Source organism: Arvicola amphibius, chromosome X, assembly GCF_903992535.2.
Source record: "Arvicola amphibius chromosome X, mArvAmp1.2, whole genome shotgun sequence".
Lineage (NCBI taxonomy): Eukaryota > Metazoa > Chordata > Mammalia > Rodentia > Cricetidae > Arvicola > Arvicola amphibius.
The window spans coordinates 59,582,553-59,605,946 of NC_052065.1; the positions used below are offsets into that span (position 1 = coordinate 59,582,553).

General features: G+C 51.4%; 1 protein-coding gene across 3 annotated transcripts; it reads left to right on the forward strand.

Annotated features, from left to right (window-relative positions):
* The first annotated feature begins 4,280 nt into the window (after positions 1-4,280).
* On the forward strand, positions 4,281-22,803 carry Nlgn3 (neuroligin 3). 3 transcript variants are annotated; one of them, XM_038316873.1, is made up of 7 exons: positions 4,281-4,737; positions 5,358-5,417; positions 9,320-9,379; positions 11,021-11,170; positions 17,943-18,128; positions 20,508-21,297; positions 21,960-22,803. In XM_038316873.1, exons 1-7 carry the CDS (start codon positions 4,281-4,283, stop codon positions 22,801-22,803), a joined length of 2,547 nt encoding a protein of 848 aa, XP_038172801.1. The 3 variants fall into 3 exon arrangements, with proteins under 3 accessions (XP_038172801.1, XP_038172802.1, XP_038172803.1); XM_038316874.1 differs by lacking the exon at positions 5,358-5,417; XM_038316875.1 differs by lacking the exons at positions 5,358-5,417; positions 9,320-9,379.
* The last annotated feature ends 591 nt before the right edge of the window (positions 22,804-23,394 follow it).

A 23,394-nucleotide genomic window follows, 5' to 3' on the forward strand; every position in this document is an offset into this window, starting at 1 on the left:
ACAGTGCAACTTCTTCAGAGCTCTCTTCCACTGCGGCTAGAACACCAGAAGAGGGGTTCATTAGACTGGAGAGAAACTGGTGGAACCCTGTCATCCTTTCATAACACCCCAGATACTTGGTCCCAGACAAGCTGAGAGTAGGAACAGAGATGCCAAACCTTTCCTTTTGTCCATGAGAATGTGGTCCCCATCATACACCAAGCTACCTAGAGAACTTCCCCAAAGAAGTTGGGCTGAGAAGTTGCTCTCTAGGGGCGTGTGATGTCAAATAGGTGACAGAAGTCCAGAGTATCTCTAGCAGGAAGAGAGGCCAGCAAAAAGCCACACCTGCTTCTCTGGCCTGCTGCTGGAACTTCATATTTTTACACAACCCACCTTGGCAGTTTCCCAGGGTAACTGTTGCTCGCTCCCAATTCAAAACTTCCTTCTGAATCACATTTGGGACAAGGACTGAGCCATTCTCACTGTCTTTGTGGTCTATCTGCCTTGGGCCTTAGACCCAAGGCTGTGCTGGAGACCCCAGTTGCTTTATGAGAATGCTGATTTCTGGTCTACCCAGCTGGGGCTGGAAAAGCACTACACTAGCCAGGTGGTTGGGTGACCGCTGGAGGGGACCCTCCAGCTGTGGTTGCACCCTATCACTGGGAAGTGTTCAGTATGCTGATAAAAGCGGGAGTGCCAGTAAATATCCAAGTTAATTTTAAAAGTCCCTCTGAGCCCACAAAGCTCTCCTACACATGGGATTTGTCCAAGTTGTAAGGAATGGGACTCCCAGGTATGGTAAAGCCAACACACGTGAAGCATATTTTTCCTGACTCTATCCTGGCATAGATAGTCCCAGAGCCCTAGTGGGTAGAAGTTTGGCTGGGATAAAGGACATTCAGCCGGGATTTGGGTGTGTATGTGTGCTAGGTCAAGTGGGCAGGTGCATTACATACAGAAGGTAGGTAAAAACATTGGCTATTGGGGTTGGGGTAGAAGCCACAATGGTCAGGCAATTAGTGTGCTGGCAGTCGGAATCTAATCTGCCTTAGTAGAAGCAGAAGTGGATGACATTGACCTCTGGGAGAGTAACAGGATAAGGGCGAAGCAGCCCCACTGGTGCTTGCTGCCTTGGTGGTACTGGGGCTGAGGAGAGGTGATGGCTGCCAATTGAGGTCTCTGTGGCAAGAAACGGATTTTCTGCATACAATACCTCAGTTTCTCCCTGTGTGTCAAGGTCTCAAGCTTTGCAGATAAAAGTTTGGACTTGCAGTCCTGGAAGATCATCTACCTGTCTGATAGCTTGGGATGTGAAGTGTGGAGTGGGTAGGGAGAGTGCGAGCAGAGCTTGCTTGAACATGGAGTGGGGGTATTGGGCCATGCCCCAGGACTTGAGCCATCACTGGCACAAAAGGAGTTAATGCCAGGGACCGCGCCCCCCGTGTCCGGGCACGCGCAGCGCGCCCCCTCTGTGCGCGGGCACAGCAGCCAGGCTGCCGGAGAGCTGATCTCGGGGATTCGGGTGCGGAGCCCTTGGCCTGGAGGCGATATGGGTGGTCCTTGGCCGGGTTCAGTCGTTTGCAGCCGCCTGGGGAACAGGTGAGGCCGCCTGCTCCGGTCTCTCATCCTCTAGCTGCCCATACCTTTCCCCAATCCTGTCCCCTCCCAATCCCGGTCCCTCCACCTCCCCAGCCAGTGGCTCCCATCCTTCCCAACCCCGTGTTCTCCATAGGTACCCCTGACCTCCCAACCCTCCCTCGCTTTGCTTTTCTCCTCTACCTCCTCGCTAAATCCTGCATCCCTATCATCCTCCCGCCCATGGTCCCTCTATTTCTATGATCCAGCCTGCATGCTCACCAAAATACCCCTAACGAGAGCCCCCAGCCCCATTCTAGTATTGCACATTGCCAATACCCCCTCCCCTGCAGTGCACCCCCATCCCCCTTCCATCATAGCATTTTATAGCCAGGTTCCCTCCCCCACTCTCTGCAGCCCCCCCACCCAACGGAGGCCTTTATTCTATCCTTCCCATTCTAGGGCAATTTCATCCTCCAATACCATTCCAAACCCACATAGCCCCCAATTCTGCAGTTCTCAACACTGGTCCATTCCAACACAATGCCCCTTACCCAATACCGCTCCAGCCCCCAAAGTCCCCTTAGATGCCATTCTCATCCCAGCATTGCTGCCTCCCCTTGTCTTCTCCCAAATTGCAAGTTGGACCAGAATGGAGATCTTGGCCTTGGGAACTCACAGTGGGTCCTAGGGTACAGAGGGCATTTGGGGGTCGGTTGGTTTGTCTAGGTGTTCACCAGAGGGAGGGGCTGCAGCGAACTGACTCAATAGGGGAATTTGGCATTTGGCGCCGAAGGGTTACTGGAGAAGAAGGCTTCTAGAAAGGGTTAATGGAATTTATGAGGTGGGGGCAGCATCTAGGGGGTTAATGGAGGGGGGGTGCTGGCAGGGAAGCCGTGTGAATGAGCGGTCTGTGCCCCAGAGTTGCCATGGAGACGGTGAATGGGGGGATTGTGTGAACTCAGCTGCGGACTACCCCCCCCCATATACACACCCACCCACTCCCTCCTGCCCCACCTCCCTCTACCCCTTCCTTCCCCTTCCCCTCCTCCTCTCCTCCTCTCCACCCGGGTGCATTCTGGGCAGTGTCTGGGATCTCCCCACCCCATACTTTGCTCCCCGTTTCCTCTGAGCCCCCATCCCTTTAGTCACTTTATCTGCCTGCCTGCTTTCCTGCCCCCCTCTCTCTGTCTCTCTGTCTCTCTGTCTCTGTCTCTCTGTCTCTGTCTCTCTCTCTCTCTCTCTCTCACACACACACACACACACACACACACACACACACACACACACATTCCCCTCCCTTGGTGGCCGTTTGCCGGTCAGTCGTTCCCAATCTCCCTCCCCCACCCCTTCAGCCACTTCTTAAAGGAACATGCCTGCAATCTCGGAAGGCGGGAGAAATGGGGAAAAACTAAATGTGCTTCTGTGTGTGCATGTGTACAAGTGCGTGCTTGCATGCTCATTGTGTGCATGTGTGTCCATGTGGGACACACATGTCCGTGTGCCTGTGTATATGTGTTGACTGTAACTGTGTCAGAAGGCCTGTGTGTCTGAATGTGTTGCTATTTCTGTTTCTGTCTCCACCTATGTGTCACCATTATGCCGCTGTGTCTGGATATTTACCTATGCGGGTATGTGTGATTTTGCTTCAGTAGGTCTCTCTGTGTGTATGACTGTATCACTGTGAGGCTCTGGCTGTGTGAGGCAGACTGTTTTGGAATGTGGGACTGAATGAGGGGATCTCTGTGGGTTTGGAATGTATGTCTCTACCAGTGAATATTGCAGTGTCTGATCCTGGCTTGGTCTCTCACTCCCTCTTTGAGTCTTTGTGAGTTTATTTCATGAGTTCCAAGTGTATGTCCCTACACCCTGTTGTTTATTTTACACTGGACTGGCATCCACAATGCCTAGCGTGCTCAGCAGACGGATTTTTGCCTTTGGTTCTAGCATTGGCTGTGAATGAAGAGCTAGACAGCAGCAATGAGAAAGGTTTAAGGACTTGGCAGCCGTGGAGGCTGGGGAGAACAGTCAAGGAGGGGCAGGGAAGGATCTTTGGACTTAGGGGAATGGCTGTGGTGCTCCCTGCCCTGCCTGAGGGGAAAGGGCATATCTCGGTGGGACCTTCTGCCTGGCTGCAGCTTTTCTTTTCTTGTCCTGGAATGAAGTTGGCAGCCATACTGGAAGCCGTACTTCCAGCTCTCCCTATCACTGCATGCTCTGACTCCAGAAGACCATGGTGAATTCCACTGATGATGGAGCCAGAGTCGGGAACTGAATTTGCAATGGCCACAACTGTCACTCTGTTCATCCCCTTAGATTTTTTTTCCCAACCATGGCCAGGCACATAAAATAGTTTTGAAAAGCAATGGGTCGCCTGTGAGTGCCCGGAACCCTGGGCATGTGAAACCTCTAATTGTGGGAAAATAGGCTAAGCCCACCAGGGTCCCAAAGACTGATTGTCCAGCCCTCACAGACCATCTTGGATGACACATGCTTCCCTCTTTCCACAGGCCTGTCTGGCCCTAAGGGAGCCCTCTTTCGAAGTGGTGGTGCTTGGACGACCCGCTCTCTGCTCTCTGCTCTCTGCGTTGCTGGGCACCTGTAGGTGTCCCTGGAGAGCTCAGTTTTGAGGTTCAAGTCAGTGTGGCCATGAAGGGGCTGCCTATTGGGCTGATGCTGTGACCCCGGAGTCTGCCTCTCCTGCCAGTACCCCTGCCCGGAACATGTGGCTGCAGCTTGGCCTGCCCTCGCTGTCCCTGAGCCCCACGCCCACAGTTGGCCGGAGTCTGTGTCTCACGCTGTGGTTCCTCAGTTTGGTGCTGAGGGCCAGTACACAGGCTCCAGCACCCACAGTCAATACTCACTTTGGGAAGCTAAGGGGTGCCAGAGTACCATTGCCCAGTGAGATCCTGGGTCCTGTGGACCAGTACCTGGGGGTACCCTACGCAGCTCCCCCCATCGGCGAGAAACGCTTCCTGCCCCCTGAACCACCCCCATCCTGGTCAGGCATCCGGAACGCCACACACTTTCCCCCAGTGTGTCCCCAGAACATCCACACAGCTGTGCCCGAAGTTATGCTGCCAGTCTGGTTCACTGCCAACTTGGATATCGTCGCTACTTACATCCAGGAGCCCAATGAAGACTGCCTCTACTTGAATGTCTATGTGCCCACGGAAGATGGTGAGTGCTGCGGCCAGGCACTGTGCCCTCCTTGCCTCCCGCCTGCCCTGTTGTGTTTGTGGCTTGCATGTGGTTGTGTGCCCTGCAGCATGCGTCTGTCTGTCCGTGAAGATGCTTCTAACCATCACTCCGCTTGGCCTTTCCCCTCCCTGTTCTTCCTTCCCCAGCATTGTCCGAGCTCCCATGTGTGAGTGACACTAATGTCAGGCCTGAGAGCTTTGACAGGTCTAGGTCCAGTGCTGGATGGGGGTACCCTGGGGGAGTATGGGTGACTGCTGGCAGCTGCCCGCGGGAGGATGCTGGCTCCACCAGGCCCCCCTGTTGCCATTTCCACCTGCTTCAAAAGGTGGTAGGTGTGTGTGGCTGAGGGAGCTGGGTGTGTGTGGGGGGCAGGGGGGCAAGCCTGGTTGGAGATGCTTAGGTGCCTCCTCTTCCACTAGCTGATGCCTCCTCCCGCGGGGGTCATATTAAGGTAAGTGACAGAAACAAGGAGATGGTGGGACAGGCTCTCTGCCATGTGCCGCTGCAGAGCAGCTCAGCTCTTGGGGCCTGGGTGGGGGGGATGCATGCCCCTGGGCAGAGGCCTCCTGTTATTTTTTAGTTTTTTATTCATTTTACAGTAAAGCGGATTTCCAAGGAATGCGCCCGAAAGCCCAACAAGAAAATTTGTAGGAAAGGAGGTAGGTAGCGAGCCGGCGGGGAGGGAGAGAGAGAGAGAGGGAGGGCTGCTTGCCCACCTGCCCCTGCCCCTGAGGACCCAGCCTTCCTTCAAGTAGCCCAGGTTGCGAGGGTTGTAAGCAGACTTAAGGTCCCAGGCTTAAGGTCCCACCTCCTCCAAGGGCCCTGGCTATTTTGCAGAAAGGTTCCAGTGGCCTAAGGCAGGTTCAGAACAGAAGCAGAAAGCCCATTGCTTCCAATCTTCCCAGCTTCCCTAAGGAGTGTACCAAAGATAGACCCAGTGCTTCTTTTGGTAACACCTCAAAAGAAAGCCGGCAGTCAAGATGGAGCCAGAAGCTCCACCTTCCCCTGCAGCCAGTGCAGATATGAGGACCGTCTCTCCAGTACTCAGTCCTGGGTTGAAGGTCTATACTCGACCCTCCCCTACTGAAACCTAGGAGAAACTCGGGTACACAGATTTAGCTGCTCTTGTGTAGTGCACACCCTGCCCCTGCCTCACCACCTCTGACCAGAGCTGAAGGACTCAGGCTACTCCCGTGGCAGAAACTGGAAACCTCGGCACACTGGAGACTCTAAAGAAAGCCAATTTGAAATTCACCCTCCTGATGAAGGGATTTGTTTCCCCATATTGTAATGTTTCCTGTTTGCACACCACTTTATGTTGTCTGCAAGGGTTCTTATATTTACCTCATAGACCCCTCTCCACATTAGGGAAGCAAGCAAGGCAGGAAGCAGTATTCCGATTTTACAGATGAGGAACCGAGCCCAGGGGAGTGACTTGCTGTACAAGGCCCTGTTGCCAGTCTAGAGCAGATCTGAGGCCAAAACCTAGGGCTCTTAGCCCTCAGGGAATGTTCTTTCCACTGTAGCCCGCGGAGGCAACTACCACCTGGCCAATGCCACCTCCCTCAAACATAGATCAGATGTGACTGGGTTGGTTCAGTCGACTCTGGTAACAGCCTAAGGAACAAGGACAACCACAACTCAACCCTTACAAGCCTATGGCAAGCCTGGCCTTTGTTTTCCTCTGATGCTCTAGGGCAGGGTTTCTCCCGTGTCATCAGGATTCTTGGGATGGAACCATCCCTACTGAATGAGAATCTCTAAGGACAGCCGCAGAATCAGCACATTCTAAAGCTCCTCATGTGGAGGGCTTTTGATGCACACTGGAGAAGGGAGTCCGACTCGCTGCCCTTAAGAACAGTGTTTTACCTCTCTTGACATCCAGCCCAGGCCCCTCCTGTGCAGTAGGAAGTGTGCACAGGCTCTCATGCAAATGAAGGATTTCTCTAGTACCGCCCCCCCGCCCCCCCAGCAAGAACGCTGGTCTAGGAAGCACCACCCCTGTGACCTGGCCTCCGCTGCCAACTCATATGTCATTCTTTTGATTCTCTCTCGTTTTTCTTTGCTTTGCTGTGTTTTGTTTTGCTTTTGGAGGCAGGGTCTTGCTATGCAGCTTGGGCTGGCCATGAGCTCTTTATATAGCCCAGGCTCAGAGGTCAGTCTCCTTTTTTTTTAAGAGCCTCCATTTCCACATGGGAAGGCAGAAAGACCATCGTGGCTGTAACCTTCCATTAGCCTGCACGTGTATTTAGGGAAAGGGTTTCAAAGCTGCTCTCATGAGGTACTACTTAGTGGGGTGCAGTGGGGTGAGGAAGAGATGGTATTACTATTAGCCACTGCTTAGAAAGGTCTTTCAGGGCTCCGGTAAGAGCCTAGGGCAGGCCAAGCTCATACTGAGATTTTGGCCAGATTGCTGACTGGAAGGCACCATGCAGTATGAATATTTTGCCAATTTTAACTGTGGACGATGGGCAAGGTGCTGTTGGGATGTGAACGGAGTCTAATCATTGTTCTGAAAAAGATCCTAGGCTGGTATTAAAGCTCGGCTGGATTTCTTTCCTTAAATCCGTAGGCACTGGGAAGGGGGCTTTAGATAGGATAGGGGAGGTCCTTTGTTTAACTGTTCAAATTAGTTCCCTATCCTGGGCCTGTTAGCCATCTGAAAAAGCTACAAATGTTGCCTCTTTGGGCACACAGGGTGTGTTTGTGTGTGTGTGTGTGTGTGTGTGTGTGTGTGTGTGTGTGTGAAATGTACAGGACAGGGCAGCTGGGGTGGCCTATGTAGGATCCTACATGGTGCCATGTCTGGGGGTGCTACCTGGTAAATCCCATGGCAGCAAGGAATTGTTCATCAAGGACATGCTGAAGGAGCAAAGACATCTGTACAGGGGAGACTGGGGCAAGGCTGGGGTGATGTAGCAAGCCAAGAACCCCCAGAGCTTCGCAGAAGGAGTCACCGAAGTGAAGGGTGTCCTGGGAAGGATCTGCCCTAGCCCTGCCTCCATGGAGTTGAAAGGAATTTATGTTTAGGAAGGAGTGATTCTGCTGGGTGGTCTCATTGAGATTCTGAGGGCAAGACCGGCAGGTGCTGAGCTAATGTGTTAAGACACTAGGTGCCACCGGAAGTTCAGGAAGCCAGAGGTTATTTCTACTAGAGCTGGGGTTTTGCCCAAGTTGGAACGGCATCTTGTAGCATGAGGGTGTCACTGTTTTGATCAATAACTCTAAGGATATTCAGTCACCAGAGTGCAGACCAACAGAGAAAGAGGGCCATCTGCTTGCTCCAGGTTCAAGGTATCTGTGATCATGGAAGCAAGAGGGTAAGGTGTGGTACCAGCAGAATTACTTCCATTTTTGACACTGACCAGCAACCAGGCACTAGTAGATCATGTCTTTTTACAGCCATTCTAAGATGTTCTTCTAGTCTCCTCAGAACTAGAAATGGTGTCAGCCTACCTCCCTCCCCCGGTCCTAAATACCTTCCTTCCTCCTCTAGTCTCTTTCCTCTTGTCTCCTGTCATGCTCCACCTCTTCTCTCATCTATTTCTTCGTTCCCTTTCCCTCACCCCTGAAAGGTGGCATGATGCAGTGGAAAGACCATAAGGGCTTTGGAGTCAAGCAGGCCTGGGTTTCATCCACACTTCTAGCACTTCCTAGCTGTGTGATCTTGAGCAAGTCACTTTACCTCTCTGAACCTCAGTTTCCCCATCAGTGAAAGAGGAATAAAAATGATGCCGACCCACTGGGATGTGAGGATCAAGCAGTAGAAGTAGAATATGTCTGGCGTGTGGTAGATGTTCAGTAGTCAGCATATGGTAGGATCCATTTCTCTCTCTCTCTCTTTCTCTCTCTCTCCTCCCTCCTCCATTCCCTTCTCCTCCCCTCCTCTCCTCCCCCTCTGGCTCTCTCCTAGAGCAACACTTGCTGCTCTTAAAACTGGTTCCTATTTACCATTATCAAGAGCAGGGGGGCCCAGTGAACAAGGCCAGAGGAAAAATTTCATCTCTCATCTTCTCCTGCGGGAATCAGGGTCAGCTGAGGCTGGGCTCGAATCTGCCCACTGGGACCTGGGAGCTCAGACCCCGGGTCTCCGGTAATCACTTCCGCCCTAAGAATATCACATAGCTATCCGCAGATGCTGGCAATGTCACTCCTCACCTTCAGGACCTATCCCTGCCCTCCAGCTCAGCCTGCCTGTGCCTACACATGCAGCCCTTCCATCCATCTGAAATGAAGTTTCCACAAGTGGGCCTCCGGCTTTGTGCCCCAGCCCACCTGCTGCTACCTCCTTCCTAACTAAATGAACTTGGTCGGGGACAGGGAGGCGGGGCAGGGAGGTGTAGGGAGGTCAGCACAGCAGAGGCCTGCAACACCATCATCCTGATGAAGGTCTGGGCCTCAGCCCACCCATTCCCTCAGTTCTTGCCATCCCTCCTGCCTGTCCTGGGCCCAGGCCCAGAGCTGGCTTGCTGGGCCACACTGCAGTCATGCTGTTTTTGAATTCTCTCTCTGTTTTGTTCTCTGTTCTGTGCTGTTGTGTCTCCCCGTGTCTGGTCCCCAGGATCCGGCGCTAAGAAACAGGGCGAGGACTTAGCGGATAATGACGGGGATGAAGATGAAGGTATTTGGGGGCTGCAGGGCGCGGCGGCTGGTGCATGGCACAGAGCCCCTCCCCTTCTCAATGGGGAGAAGCCCCGTCTGTCTGTCTGTCCGTCCGTTGGTGTGTTTCTGTTCCTGTACAAAGCTGCTGGGCTGTTCCTTCGTCTTTGGTCTTATTGGCCACTGGGACTTCTGGGGTAATGGATACGGCTGGCAGGAGCAGGAGACTGACCATAAGTAGAGCCATAGGGAGGGTGTCTTCCTGGCCCTGGCCCCTGCCCCTCTCCCATTTTCTATGATTCATGGGCGCCTGCCCATATGGTAGCAGAAATGGTGAAGAGCAAGCAGGGCCAGGGAGGGTGGGAGGAGGCACAAGTAAAACTGGATGGTGACAGGGTGCCTGGGATTCACTAAGGAGGCCTCTGGGTCTCATGAGGAGCCTAGCTCCTGGGAGAGTGGCCCTGCTAGGATACACCAAGGGGCAAGGCAGGGACATTCAGGGCTAGAACTTCCCCAGTTTTCTCCCCAGAAGAAAGATGGCCACAGGGCCAGAGGTTGCAGTAGGTTGGGGACAGAACCAAAAAAACTGTGGCCTAATGAGCCAGGCTGTGGCCCAGATACCACAGCCATCAGTAGATGAACTAAGGTTCTCGAGGAGTGATGGGACCAGCCTTCCTCCATGAGGTAACAAGATTGTTTGTGCTGCAGCCGAGAGCAGTCCCTTCTCCACCCACGCTCTGGGCCTGCCCCTTTGGAGGCCCTGGAGGGGCCAGGCAGTTCAGGGGATTCAGTGGTGACTGGTAGGGCTGTGCCCATGTGGCAGAGAGTGGGCCAGCTCACAGACTGACAGGTGACAGACAAGCCAAGGTCGGGCCTGGAGCCTTCTCTTGACTGCTCCAGCCCAACATGGTGCTGCCTGGGCTCGGGAGAACCCCTTGCTGAGCCCTCAGGCACTGGCCTGGGTAGAGACTTCTACATCTTAACTCATGCCATGTTCTGCTCCACCCCAGTGTTTCCAGCTAAGTTTGCCCAGGAAGAATGGGGGATACGGGCATGTGGTTAAGAAACCATGTCTATAAGGTTCTCCCACCCCATCTCTACCATCCACTCCCCCTCCTTTCCCCACCTTCCTGTTCTCTCCCTGTGCCACCCCTTCTCCCCACCCTTTTCGTCTTTGTCTGCACTGGTGGGGGGGGGGGATCCAGCTGCTGCCAATGGCCGTTTTTCCATGTAACTGGTCTAGTCCTGGGGGTTTCAGGGCTCCCCAGCTCCTGCTTTCTAAAGCCATGTCAGGTCCCAGGACTCCTGGGTATGCAGGGCAGGAATTCACCTGATGCTGCTAAGGGATCACCAAGCCCTTGTTATTCCTTATTATCCCAGAAGCCAGCTGTGGTCACCCAGGCCATAGGAATTATGCCCACAGGGCCATCTTCAGTTGGGAGGTGCTTGCAAACCAAATCTTTCAAAATATTATACAGGTTCAGCTCTCTGGCCAATACTTGAACTCTGGGCCTAGCAGCCCCATGAGTCCTGCCCTCAGGGATGACAGTGGTGTCCTGGCACCTGGAATAGCTTTGCTGCCCGCACCCCCCCCCCAGGGCTGGCGGGGGTAGGGGAGCAAGGGCATCCTACCTAGCCTGTGTCTCACCCCTTCTCCTTACAGACATCCGCGACAGTGGTGCTAAGCCTGTCATGGTCTACATCCACGGAGGTTCTTACATGGAAGGGACAGGCAACATGATTGATGGCAGTGTTCTCGCAAGTTATGGCAACGTCATCGTCATCACCCTCAACTATCGAGTTGGGGTGCTAGGTATGGTTCTCTGCCAGGTGCCTAGAAGGCAGGCTGGCTTTGAAGGGAGGGGGAAAGAATCCAGGGGAAGTCAACTCAGGCAGTCTTGTTTCTCTAACTGGTGTTAATGACCAGTGACCAGGGGCTTTCTTGCATCCCCAGGCCCCATTTCAGAATATTTAGATGCCAATGGGAAAATTCAATTCAAATCTTATACTCTTTTAAAAGGTGGGGTTAGACAGGGTAGCTTAGGCTGGTCTTAAACTCCTGGTTCCACCTCCCCAGTGCTGAGATTTTGGGCATGGGCCACCAGGTATGGTTTAAACTTCACACCACCTCTCAAGTCAGGCCTCTATTACCAGACCTCTGCTTGGCTGGGTTTTGTAGGCCCTGTTAGTTTCTGGAGTCTTATATCTCATGGCTACCCACCCAGCCCCACAGTCCTAAGTACATATGCACATACAGATATGCCTTCTGATCCACCCTGTAACCACACACCCTTAAACACTCACACACATCACGTTCCATACCCCACTCCCACGCATACAAATACTTTTCACTCCCCGAAGCACATGCGCACACAGCTCCAGTCTCCTCCTACACAACCCGCACAGAGCGAGACACATCCAGTCTCTCTCACACACATATCCACAGACCCACACACTATATGCTCCACATGCACACCCTGCACAGATTTCTCCCACCTTCCCTATATATACACACGCTCTTAAACATGCTGCGCTGCATCTTTTAGCCACAGCCACGCCATAAATACCACACACTCCCAGAGTCGCAAGTTTTGCTGCCCTTCTATTGACACCTTACATAAACACCTAGAATCTGTACATCCACACTCAGATTCCACATAGTTATGTATACATAGCTATGCCTTCCACTACCCCTACATACACACCACATACACACACAAGCACATGCACACATCTGTATCCTCCCACTTGGCCCACTTGTGCATTCACTTCACACATGATGTACTTCACATATGCATACACCTCTCTCTCTCCTACTCTACACAGCACAAACCAACATTCTTTCTCTTTGCATGCATTTAGCTTCCTACGTGTCCACAGCATCCACTCCACAAATTTCAGCTATATGCACGCGTGTGCGTGCGCACGCAGCGCACACACACACACACACACACACACACACCCACCCTCTGCTTCCACACCAGTGACCATTCCAAGTCACTGGACATATAACTCCTCACACATGCACACCAAATAGACCCCTCCCTCCACATACCTAGTTGGATGCACATGTCCACAGTCTTCCTACATATTCTCTGCCAAGATATACCCAATACATACACATGTGCTCACACCCTTACCTCTCAAATACTCACACATCCTTGTACCTAGAGCTGCATCTGTGCGCGCACACACATGCACACGCACCTCTATCTACCCTAGCACATTCAGACTCCCTCATGTACATACGTGGACACATTCATCCCTTCACTCTTACCTGTTATGTGTACCTATCCATACTCACACACATGTATTTGCCAAAGCCCCTCCCCATGTGCCACCGTGTATCCTACCTACCGCATAGTCTGGCTGTTTGGGTGCTTTAGGCTGTTTCTCTATCTTATCTATGCCTTCTTTGATGACTGCCAGGACCCATCGGTAGCCAAGGTCTTGAGGTAAACAAACACCCAGAGAAGGTTACAGAGCATATAGGCCCTTGCTCCCTTTTAGATGGTCATCCAGCTTCATATTCTGGTGGTGGCATGAGGAAGCCATCTTCTTCACTGGGGGATTGTATCCTCAGGGTTTCTGTGGGGGGCTGTGGGCCCAGATGTTGAATCAGCAGTTCGTGTGCTTGCTGGGCAGGAGCTTGTTTGAATTTGCCTATGTTGCTTTGCCAGTTCCAGGCCCAGTGGCCCCCGTGGCCCTGCATTTTGCTTCTAGGTGGGGTTATAAGCACAGAATGGCAGTCTCCTCTTGACTTACCCACAATGCTGTGTGGGGATATACAGCCTATTTGGTGTCAATTCTGGAGAAATGAGGCTAGGTGTGGTGGTTGCAACGCCTTTAATTCCAGCACTTAGAAGGCACAGGTAGGTGGGTCTCTGTGAGTTTCAAAGTCACATGGTCTACATATCGAGTTCTAGAATACCCAGGCCTACATAGTGAGACTCTGTCTCAAAAACAAAACAAAACAAAGAAAAAAAAACCAAACCTCTGGGGAAATGATACGCCTGAAAAATGCTTTAGACTGTGTCTTCTTCAGTGGCTCCCTGAGGTCTTGGTTATGGAACATGTAGGGCACCTCTTTGGTCTCTTCATGATCTGATTTGGGCTCTAGATTTCATGCTTCTTCCATGTCCCCCCCTGTCTTCCTGTACTGCCTCAGACACCATGGCAAGGCTCCTGTGTCCCGTTGAGAAAGGGGATCTAAGTGTCATTGTACCACAGAGGTGACTGTAAATTCACACACCAGGGCCACACAGTTCTGAAAGAGCAACAAAGGCACAAATGTAACCGCAGACAGACAACATACATCCACACACAGTAACCGCAGACAGACAACATACATCCACACACAGTAACCGGCAGACAGACAACATACTCCACACATAGTAACGGTGCCCAAAGCATTTGGCTATTCTTTCTCTAACTAAAAGAAATTACTCGATTCAGTGGCTTTCAAGAATTCTAAATACAAGAGTGCATTTTGCAAGGTGTCCTGGGATGTGCAGAGATGCTGATGCTATGTTAGCAGATGGGCAAGGAATGGAAGCAAAGAAAGGACTGGAGGAGAGAGAAAGCGAGGTGAAAGTAAGGAAAAGAATGAAATGACCGATGAGAGAAAAGAGGTTGGGAGTGCCACTGGGACATGAGGCAGACAGGAAACACCAGATTTCAGTAGGATTCAAGGTCTCCATGGGAGCAGCCAGGAGCTGTGGGCTGCATGAAAGGTCGCTGGTTGGGAGCCCTCTGTGTGCTGTCCTGGTCTGAATGTCCCTCTCGTCTCCTCAGCCACTCTACTTTTCAGCTTCTCTATGAGAACTTCTTACACTCTTCTGAGATTATGGATCTTCATCAAAACAATACAGACACACACACACACACACACACACACACACACACACACACACGTATTTTTTGTTTTTAAAGACTGAGTCTTGCCAGGCAGTGGTGGCACACACCTTTAAGAGGCAGGCGGATCTCTGTGAGTTGAAGGTCAGCCTGGTCTACAGAGCAAGTTCCAGGACAGCCAGGGCTGGTACACAGAGAAACCCTGTCTCAAAAAAGCAAAAGCAAAACATCCAACTAACCAACCAACCTAACCAAACAAACAAAAGACTAAGTCTCACCGTGTAGCCCAGGCAACCTTAAACTTGAGACCCTCCTGTCCATGCATCTAACTACTGGGAATAGAGGCACACATCACCACACTCAGCACACTAGTAGTTAAAAAGAGGACTTGGCAGTGCCCCCTGAAGCTCAGCCGTGGCACTCAGGCTAAGAACACTGACTTTACCACCTCCTCTCATCCTGGTAATCAGAGAAGTACATCCTTGAGCTAAGCAATTAATGTTACAAATAACATTACTCCACACTTCAAAAGAGTTATGGGCTAAGATCCGGTCAGGAGTTCCCAACCACTCCCTACATCCTCTTCAGTGCCTGTTCTGGAACACAAATATAATCAATAAGCCACTGATTGCCTTCTGGGTACATACAAGATGTTTTTGTCTCTTGGCACTCGCTGTAGAACATGAGTTTGTTCCTGACGCTTGGGGAGCTTGCTGTGTAGCTGAGGCCCTGTTGTTTTGTTTTCCAAAGTATATTTTAAAAAAAAAGCAGGTGGCCAGTTTTGGACTCCAGTTCCATGCACTCACTTGCCTGCCCTCCCACCAGCATCTCCTGAGCACTGAGTACAGCCAGCCCGTGGAAGAAGCTTCTCTAAGAATCTTGAGAATGTCAGCAAGTTAATTCCGGGAGATCTCCCCCAACCCCTGACCTGCCAAGCCAGAGGGGTAGCTGTTATTTGAGACACTCCCACTGGGATTGGGGCCAACAAAACAAAAGGACTCCTCCAGGATATAGGATGTGGGTATATCTAGAAGTAGAGGATATACTGAGAACATACGGGCTTGCCAAGTTTTATTCGGGGTTCCAAAATTAACTTAATTCCACATCATTGCTCAGGTATCTTCCAGGCAAACTTGAGTGCATGGTGAGTGACAGTCCTGGAGTGACACAAATACCTAGTTTTGATACAATCTGCCAGATTCCTCCATCTTCTGTTGACAAGCAGCTTATGTATACTGCAGTATAAACTTGGGTTCAAGGCGGCTGACTCAGATTTATTTTGACAACTTGTAGAGTCAGATATTGGAGCCTTTATTCTCACATAGTTTCTGTGAATGGCCACAATTCTAGGAAGCAATCGATGAGTGGCTTCTTTCCTAGACTGCAAGGCTTTGTGCACTCCTGGTCAGTTATTCTTAACCCATCACCTTCTGAGCCTGCTGGCTAGGGTACCAGAAGAAGAACTGTGCAGTGAGGATCAGTGGCTGGCCCCAGCCACATACTTCACTATTCCTTCTCTGGAAGCTCATGAGGTTTGAGGGAGCAGAGGTATGGGCAAACCCTCTACTAGGGCTTTTCAGGCAGATCTCTGTCTGTGTGAATCTCCGTCTCCCTCCCTCCCTCCCTCTCCCTCCCAACTCCCTGCTTTCTCCCTAGGACCTTGCCCTGTAGTCCAGGTGGCCTCAAAGTCACTCCATGAGGCCTTGAACTCAAAATTCTCCTGCCTCTGCCTTCTGAGTGTCATGGAAGTGTGCACCAACCATGCACAGCGAAGACAGAAAACTTTAACATATCTCACTGAGCATGCCTTGACAAAGACTGAAGCCAAATCGGCTATTGTCTAAGTGAAAGAAAGGGAAAAATGAATACAGGGGAGGGAGAGGGGAAAAAGCAGACACATGATAAATTTTGCTAGGACACCTCAAGGCTTGGGTAGCTGAGATGGGTGTTGGCTGGCATAGGGTTTTTTGTTGTTGTTTGTTTGCTTAGTTGGTTGGGGTTTTTTTGCCACCACCCCCAGCCCAGTATAGGTTTTAAGATTCACGGGAGTCACTTGCATTTCTGAATGGGACCTCCCACAACAGAGATGCTGCCCACCCGCCCCATCTGAAGGAACTAGAGTCCTTCCACTTACTGTTGCTCAAGCTTACTCTAATCTCCTCTCCTTTTCTTATCTGGAACCTGGGGTTATGAAAGACATGTGCCAAGGTTCTGGGGGAATAAATAACTACTTAAATACTTAATTTTACCAAAGGAAATTAATAACACCCTCAAAGATGGTAAGATGAATTTTTTGCAGAAGCTAGGCACAGAAAGACCTGGGAAAGGTAGTGATGTGGTTTCTGCCTGCTTGGCTCTGCTCTATTTGCATTAAGCTTTTTGCCTGCAGACTGCCAGAAATGCCAGCCAGCTCTCTGCGAGCTGTGGGCTTCTCTAACATGGCCCTGAACCAAGCTGATTCCAGGTGCTGTGAACAGGCTTTTAACTGTGGAGTCAAAGAATACTGATCCAAGTTTGGGTTTCCAATGTGTAGGAGCACAGCAATTACACCCACCTGGAAAGGACCCTTCCAGAAGCTTAGGGCAGGAGAAAATAGACGGAGCCTTGCAAGGAACTCAGGGATCAAGGAGGAGATAGAGGAACCGAGACAGCAAGATCAGCCTAAAATGGGAGGGGGGGTGATATAGGACATCTCTGTGGGATAGCCAGCAGGTGGGCGGGAAGGTGGTCTCCATGGTAACAAGTCTCCACAGCAGCAAATCCCAGCAGGTGGGTGGGAAGGTAGTCTCCATGGTGACATGTAGTCTCCTCAGCAGCAAATCCCAGTGGGTGGGCGGGAAGACCTGTTTCTGTGGTAACGCAGTGCACTGACTTGCTCGTCTCTCCACCAGATGAAAAAGATGATCTGACCCAGTGGCTTCTCAACTTTAGCAGGCGTCAGCAGCACCTGGAGAGCTTGTTAACACAGACCGCTGGGCTGCATCCCCTAGAGTTTTTGATTGCTTAGGTGTTGGAGGAAGGGAAATGAGGACCTGCCCTGAGAGTGATGGGAAGGGGGCCATACCAAAGTCCTAGGAAGAATTGGAGCTGGACAGATTTGCACGGGGCGGGCAAGGCAAGCTTAGGGATTGCTGCCTGTGGGCTCTTCGCTTCAGAGAGAGAAAGAAGGGGAATGTAACTGTAGCTCTACCATGTGCTTGCCTTATGCTCATTTTATCCTCGTTACAACCCTTTGAGGTATTTTTATCCCCATTTTACAGAAGAGGAAACTACAGCCCAGAGATTTTAAATAACTTGCTGAAGGCCACATGTCTAAGATGCTGAATTTAGCCAAGGGCTGTTTGGCTCCAGGGTCCTTGCTTTCTTCACCGTATCTTGCCTGATGTTAGGATCACACCCCCAGATACTACATCAGGGCAGAGAATGCTGAGTTCTGGCCACTTGCAGGCCCTTCCATTGTTTCCTAGAGGAAACAACCACTTCAAATGCTCTGGCCCTTCTGTCCAAACTGGATCATGGGCGGGAAGCAGGGGCTTTACCCTGCCTGTATTGGTGATGCTGGACCTGGCAAAAACAAGCAGTGGTTTATGTTAGCATTAGTGAGGTGGGAAGTGTTACATGGCTGCATGCTTCTCCTCCATGTGACACTTTCCCAAATCCATTCCGTGCCATCATAACCCAAGTCCTGTATCCCTTCACCCTCATTCTCCTCTGCCTTCTGTTGAATCTAGGTTTCCTGAGCACCGGGGATCAGGCTGCCAAGGGCAACTATGGGCTCCTTGACCAAATCCAGGCCCTCCGCTGGGTGAGTGAGAATATTGCCTTCTTTGGAGGAGATCCCCGTCGAATCACGGTCTTTGGCTCGGGCATCGGTGCATCCTGTGTCAGCCTCCTCACACTGTCTCATCATTCTGAGGGTGAGTAGCTCTTGAGGACCCATGTAGAAGAGTTTGATGCTGGTACACCTTGACCTCCAGGTATCCTAGGCCCCAGAATGCCTGGCTTCAGATCCCAGATGTGCCTAGGAGAATCAACGAGGCCTCTGCCACCAGTTCCGTGTCCCTTGAGGGGGAGGGGGTGGAAAGGCAATTGTTCCTGCAGGAAGTGCTAGTTCTCCTCATGGAAGAATAATTCCCATTCGCACCCTGAGAACTATGCTCGGCTCACATGGGAGGCTTATTTGGGAGAGTGGGAACAGAACGCCTCTCTGAAGGGACAATAGTTCCTTACAGGCGAGGAAATCTTTCCGTATGAAGGGCATGTTACTTCAGAGTCAAAATCTAAGGTGAAAATTGGTTTCTAGGTGTAAGAAACACTCATTGTCTACCTTTCTCGGGGAAAAAGTCTGAACAAGAGGAGAAATGTTCTAGCATGAGAGATGGGTCTGAAGTGAGACTCTGGCCTGGGACATAGGCTGCTCTGAGGGAGGCAGACTGTTGTTAGACCAGAGACTCCCTCCAGGGCTCTATATCTCACTTAAAGAACACTCATTTTTACCCTGTTTCTGATGTGGGTCCCTCTGCCAGTGAGTTTCCGAAGGACTTGCATAAGCCCTATTTTGCTAGGCAGGGGAATGTTCTCTTTCCATCTAGACTATAGAGAGCAATATATCTCTGAGAGGCAAAGCTGAGCTTCTTATGAAGAAAAATTGTCCTTGAAACAAGTGCCCTTCTCTAAAGTGAGGAAAAACGTGAGCGAGAACACATTTCTATAGTTGAGATTGACCCCGTGAGGGAGCACTCTTTCAAGAAGCCTGGCCATCTTTTGAAGAAGGCTTGTCTCTGAATGCGAGGAGGCATTGTTACCGCACCAGAAGCTATGCCCCTGTGTCCCTCTAGAAATGACACGGATGGAAAACTAAAGTGTCACTTGCATCTGCAAAGAGAGGAAATGGAAAGTCGGGCATGGTGGTGCACACCTGCAATCTCAGTGCCTAGGAGACTGAGGCAGGAGGACTGCCATAAGTTTGAGGCCATCTAGAGTTACCTGCAGGACTTTGTCTCAGAAAAAGAAGGCACACACACACACACACACACAAATGCATGCGCGTGTGCACACACACAGACAAAGAGAGAATATTAATTAATTAATTAATGGAAGGAGACCTGAGTTACATCCCCAGCACCACCAGAAAGAGTATCTGTTTCTAGGTGACAGTAGAGAGAACAGAGTCCTCTTTTTTTTCCTCTAGAGGAGGGTGAGATGACTGGCTGTAAGGGTGCCCGTGTCTGAAGAGAGGCATGGCACCTCTTCTGACTGGGACTCTTTCCTGGAACAACACTGTGCTGTGTATCTTAAGGGGTTTGTGGCTCTAGAGACCTGGCTTCTTTAAAGATTTGCTCTCTCTGGGTAGAGGTGTGGCTCAGTGACAAAGCACTTGCCTACTCCGTGGGATGCTCTGGGTTTCATCCCCATCACTAATAAATGTATCACAGAGGAGATCTGAGAAAATGGCTCTCCTCCCCCCACCTCTCTCTCCTTTCTCCCTCTGTAATCCATACGTCTCTCCTCCACTCTGCTCATGCAAAAGCATCTGTCCTTTGGCCCTGAGTACGTGAGAGCCAAATTCTCCCTTGGAAGTATTGCGGCTAGAGAAAGATAGTTCTTTCTTTTGGGAGCTGGAGGAATCTTCTTTTTGAATCTGGGGGATGGGGTCCCTCTAGCTATGGGGAATCTGGATGTGATATGTCCATAGCTTCAGCGAAAGAGAATCTGTGCAGAATCCACACTGCCAGGGCACGTGCCAGAAGATTCTCAGACCCCAGGGCCTTTGCTCTTGGGATTCATCCCTCAACTCCCAGAATGTGGGGCTCTCTCCTGCCTGCATTTCTCATCTCTCATAAAAAAGACCCCTTTGTGGTGTAAGCGCCAGCTCTCTGGTGGTGTGTTGGCACAGAACTGGGCCCAGCTGGGCAGGAAGCAAGAGAGAGAGACAACGAGTGATAGAGAGGAAAGAGCATAAGGAGGCCTATTTCTGGGCCCCAAGGGGTTAATTCTCCCTGGCATTTCCTTTAACCCCCAAGTTACCAGCCCCTGTACCAGGACTGGGAAACTCTGTGTGTGTGTGTGTGTGTGTGTGTGTGTGTGTGTGTGTGTGTGGCAGGGTGGTGGGAGGAGGGATCCACAGGAAGAGAATCAAAGAAGGAGCTCGGCAGCCCCACTCTGGTTCTGGCCTGCCATCTCCTCCTTCCTAGCCAATCCACAGCACAGGGTGATCTCAGTGAGAAAGGATAAAAGATGTTTTCTGGTCATATGTGACATGACAGCTCTGACCTAGTGCCACCTATATTCTATAGGGCTTTTCCAGAGGGCCATCATCCAAAGTGGCTCTGCTCTATCTAGCTGGGCTGTGAACTACCAACCAGTGAAGTACACCAGTTTGCTGGCAGACAAAGTGGGCTGTAATGTGCTGGACACCGTGGATATGGTGGATTGTCTTCGACAAAAGAGCGCCAAGGAGCTGGTAGAACAGGACATTCAGCCAGCCCGCTACCATGTGGCTTTTGGCCCTGTGATTGATGGTGATGTCATTCCTGATGACCCTGAGATCCTTATGGAACAGGGAGAGTTCCTCAACTATGATATCATGCTAGGTGTCAACCAGGGTGAGGGTCTCAAGTTTGTAGAAGGGGTGGTAGACCCTGAGGATGGTGTCTCTGGCACTGACTTTGACTACTCTGTCTCCAATTTTGTGGACAATCTGTATGGCTACCCTGAGGGTAAGGACACCTTGCGGGAGACCATCAAGTTTATGTACACAGACTGGGCAGATCGTGACAACCCTGAGACCCGCCGTAAAACCCTGGTGGCGCTCTTCACTGACCACCAGTGGGTGGAACCTTCAGTGGTGACGGCTGATCTGCATGCCCGATATGGCTCACCTACCTACTTTTACGCCTTCTACCATCACTGCCAGAGCCTCATGAAGCCCGCGTGGTCAGATGCAGCTCATGGGGATGAAGTGCCCTATGTTTTTGGTGTCCCTATGGTAGGTCCCACTGACCTTTTCCCCTGCAACTTCTCCAAGAATGATGTTATGCTCAGCGCTGTTGTTATGACCTATTGGACCAACTTTGCCAAGACGGGGTGAGTAGAAAATGGGGTGTCTTCTTTGGGACCCCAGCATGCTCCTCTGCCTAACCTCTTCCATTACCTACCTTCCTGCACAAGTCCCTAGATCTTGCTTGGTAACACCTTTATTCCCCTTCTTGTCACAATTCTGTGCTATTTTCCTTCCTTCAACTTTTTGTTAAAGGAGGTAGTAGAGTTTTAGCTTAGCATGCCCCAGGCCCTGGTACCCAGTACCACCAAACAATAATTGTGTCTGTCGAGGCATCCGAACTGAACAGGAAGGCATTACTGGTAGAATCGTGGGAGTCAAGGTTAGCTGGCCAAAGGCAATATGAAAGGGGAAGAACGCGCACTTGGAAAGAGTCTTCCAAGGGCTCTTGATAAAACTGGGCAGCTGAAAGGACTGATAGATACTCAATGGTGTTGTGAGAAGACAAAGCATTAGCACAGCCTGATGGCAGCAGATGAGCTCAGGGAAGAATGAGAGGTTTTCATGCTGCCTGCCATGGGAACTAGTTCAAGCCCTGGGGAAGAAAGGAGTGGGGGGCGGCGACAGGACCCTGAAAAACATGGGAGCGGTGGGAAATTTTAGAGCGGTGGGTGTGAGAGGAAGGAGGCTGGGCCTTTTCCTTTCTCCAGGTAGCATGGTGACCCTAGGTTTCAATGTGGTATTTCAGGGATCCCAACAAGCCGGTACCCCAGGATACCAAGTTCATTCACACCAAGGCCAACCGCTTTGAGGAAGTGGCCTGGTCCAAATACAATCCCCGGGACCAGCTCTACCTTCACATCGGGCTGAAACCAAGGGTTCGTGATCATTACCGAGCCACCAAGGTAGCCTTTTGGAAACACCTGGTGCCCCACCTGTACAACCTGCATGACATGTTCCACTATACATCCACGACCACCAAAGTGCCGCCCCCGGACACCACCCACAGCTCCCACATCACTCGCAGGCCCAATGGCAAGACCTGGAGCACCAAGCGGCCAGCCATCTCACCCGCCTACAGCAATGAGAATGCCCCTGGGTCCTGGAATGGGGACCAGGATGCAGGGCCACTCCTGGTCGAAAACCCTCGAGACTACTCCACTGAACTAAGTGTCACCATTGCCGTGGGGGCCTCCCTCCTGTTTCTCAATGTGTTGGCCTTTGCTGCCCTTTATTACCGTAAGGACAAAAGGCGCCAGGAGCCCCTGAGGCAGCCTAGTCCCCAGAGGGGAACTGGTGCCCCTGAATTGGGAACTGCTCCAGAGGAGGAGCTGGCAGCATTACAGTTGGGGCCCACTCACCACGAATGTGAGGCTGGCCCACCCCACGACACACTGCGCCTCACAGCATTGCCCGACTATACCCTGACCCTGCGGCGGTCCCCTGATGACATCCCACTCATGACCCCCAACACCATTACTATGATTCCCAATTCCCTGGTTGGGCTGCAGACCTTGCACCCCTATAACACCTTTGCCGCGGGGTTCAACAGTACCGGGCTGCCCCATTCACACTCCACTACCCGTGTATAGCTCTAGCGCGGAGCACAACCCATCTCCCAGCTCCCTCCCTCCCAGACCCACAAACACACATGCACACACATACACATATATGTACACGCACGCACCCACACCCTACAGCAGACCCATCTGCACAAACACAGACAGATGTGGACATGCACCCGCATGTACAAAAACACAAATCCAGAAGTGAACCTGAACAGGCCCTTCAAATGGGGACACATATGAGTCCTTGGTACCAAGGGCCCATGGAATAGCAGCTGGAGCCAGCTCCCTGAACCCCACCAGACACTCCTGGGGCCCTGGAAGCCACAGCCGGACACCCCCTTGGTGCTCGCCTTCTTGGAACTGCACCATCTACCAACTGCAGACTTGGGAGCTTTAAAGAGCAGGATAGCTCTTCCTCCCCCAGACTTGGTCTTTTCTCTGGGTCTTGTTTTTGTTGATTTTTAAAAAAATTGGAACCAATGTTTTTCCAGCCCGTTGAATGCTAAGCAGCTCTGGAAGGGAGGGCTTGAAGATCAGGACTCTCTGGTCCTGGGACTCCCAGTGTTGGTTCATACGACCAGACCAAGGAAAAGGACCCTCCAAGACAGTAACAGA

Bases quoted from the DNA above. Each gene is read 5' to 3' on its own strand.
- Nlgn3 (XM_038316873.1), top strand. From the start codon at position 4,281: ATGTGGCTGCAGCTTGGCCTGCCCTCGCTGTCCCTGAGCCCCACGCCC. The intron at 4,738-5,357 runs GTGAGTGCTGCG...TTCATTTTACAG, and splicing joins CTATGTGCCCACGGAAGATG to TAAAGCGGATTTCCAAGGAA. The intron at 5,418-9,319 runs GTAGGTAGCGAG...TCTGGTCCCCAG, and splicing joins GAAAATTTGTAGGAAAGGAG to GATCCGGCGCTAAGAAACAG.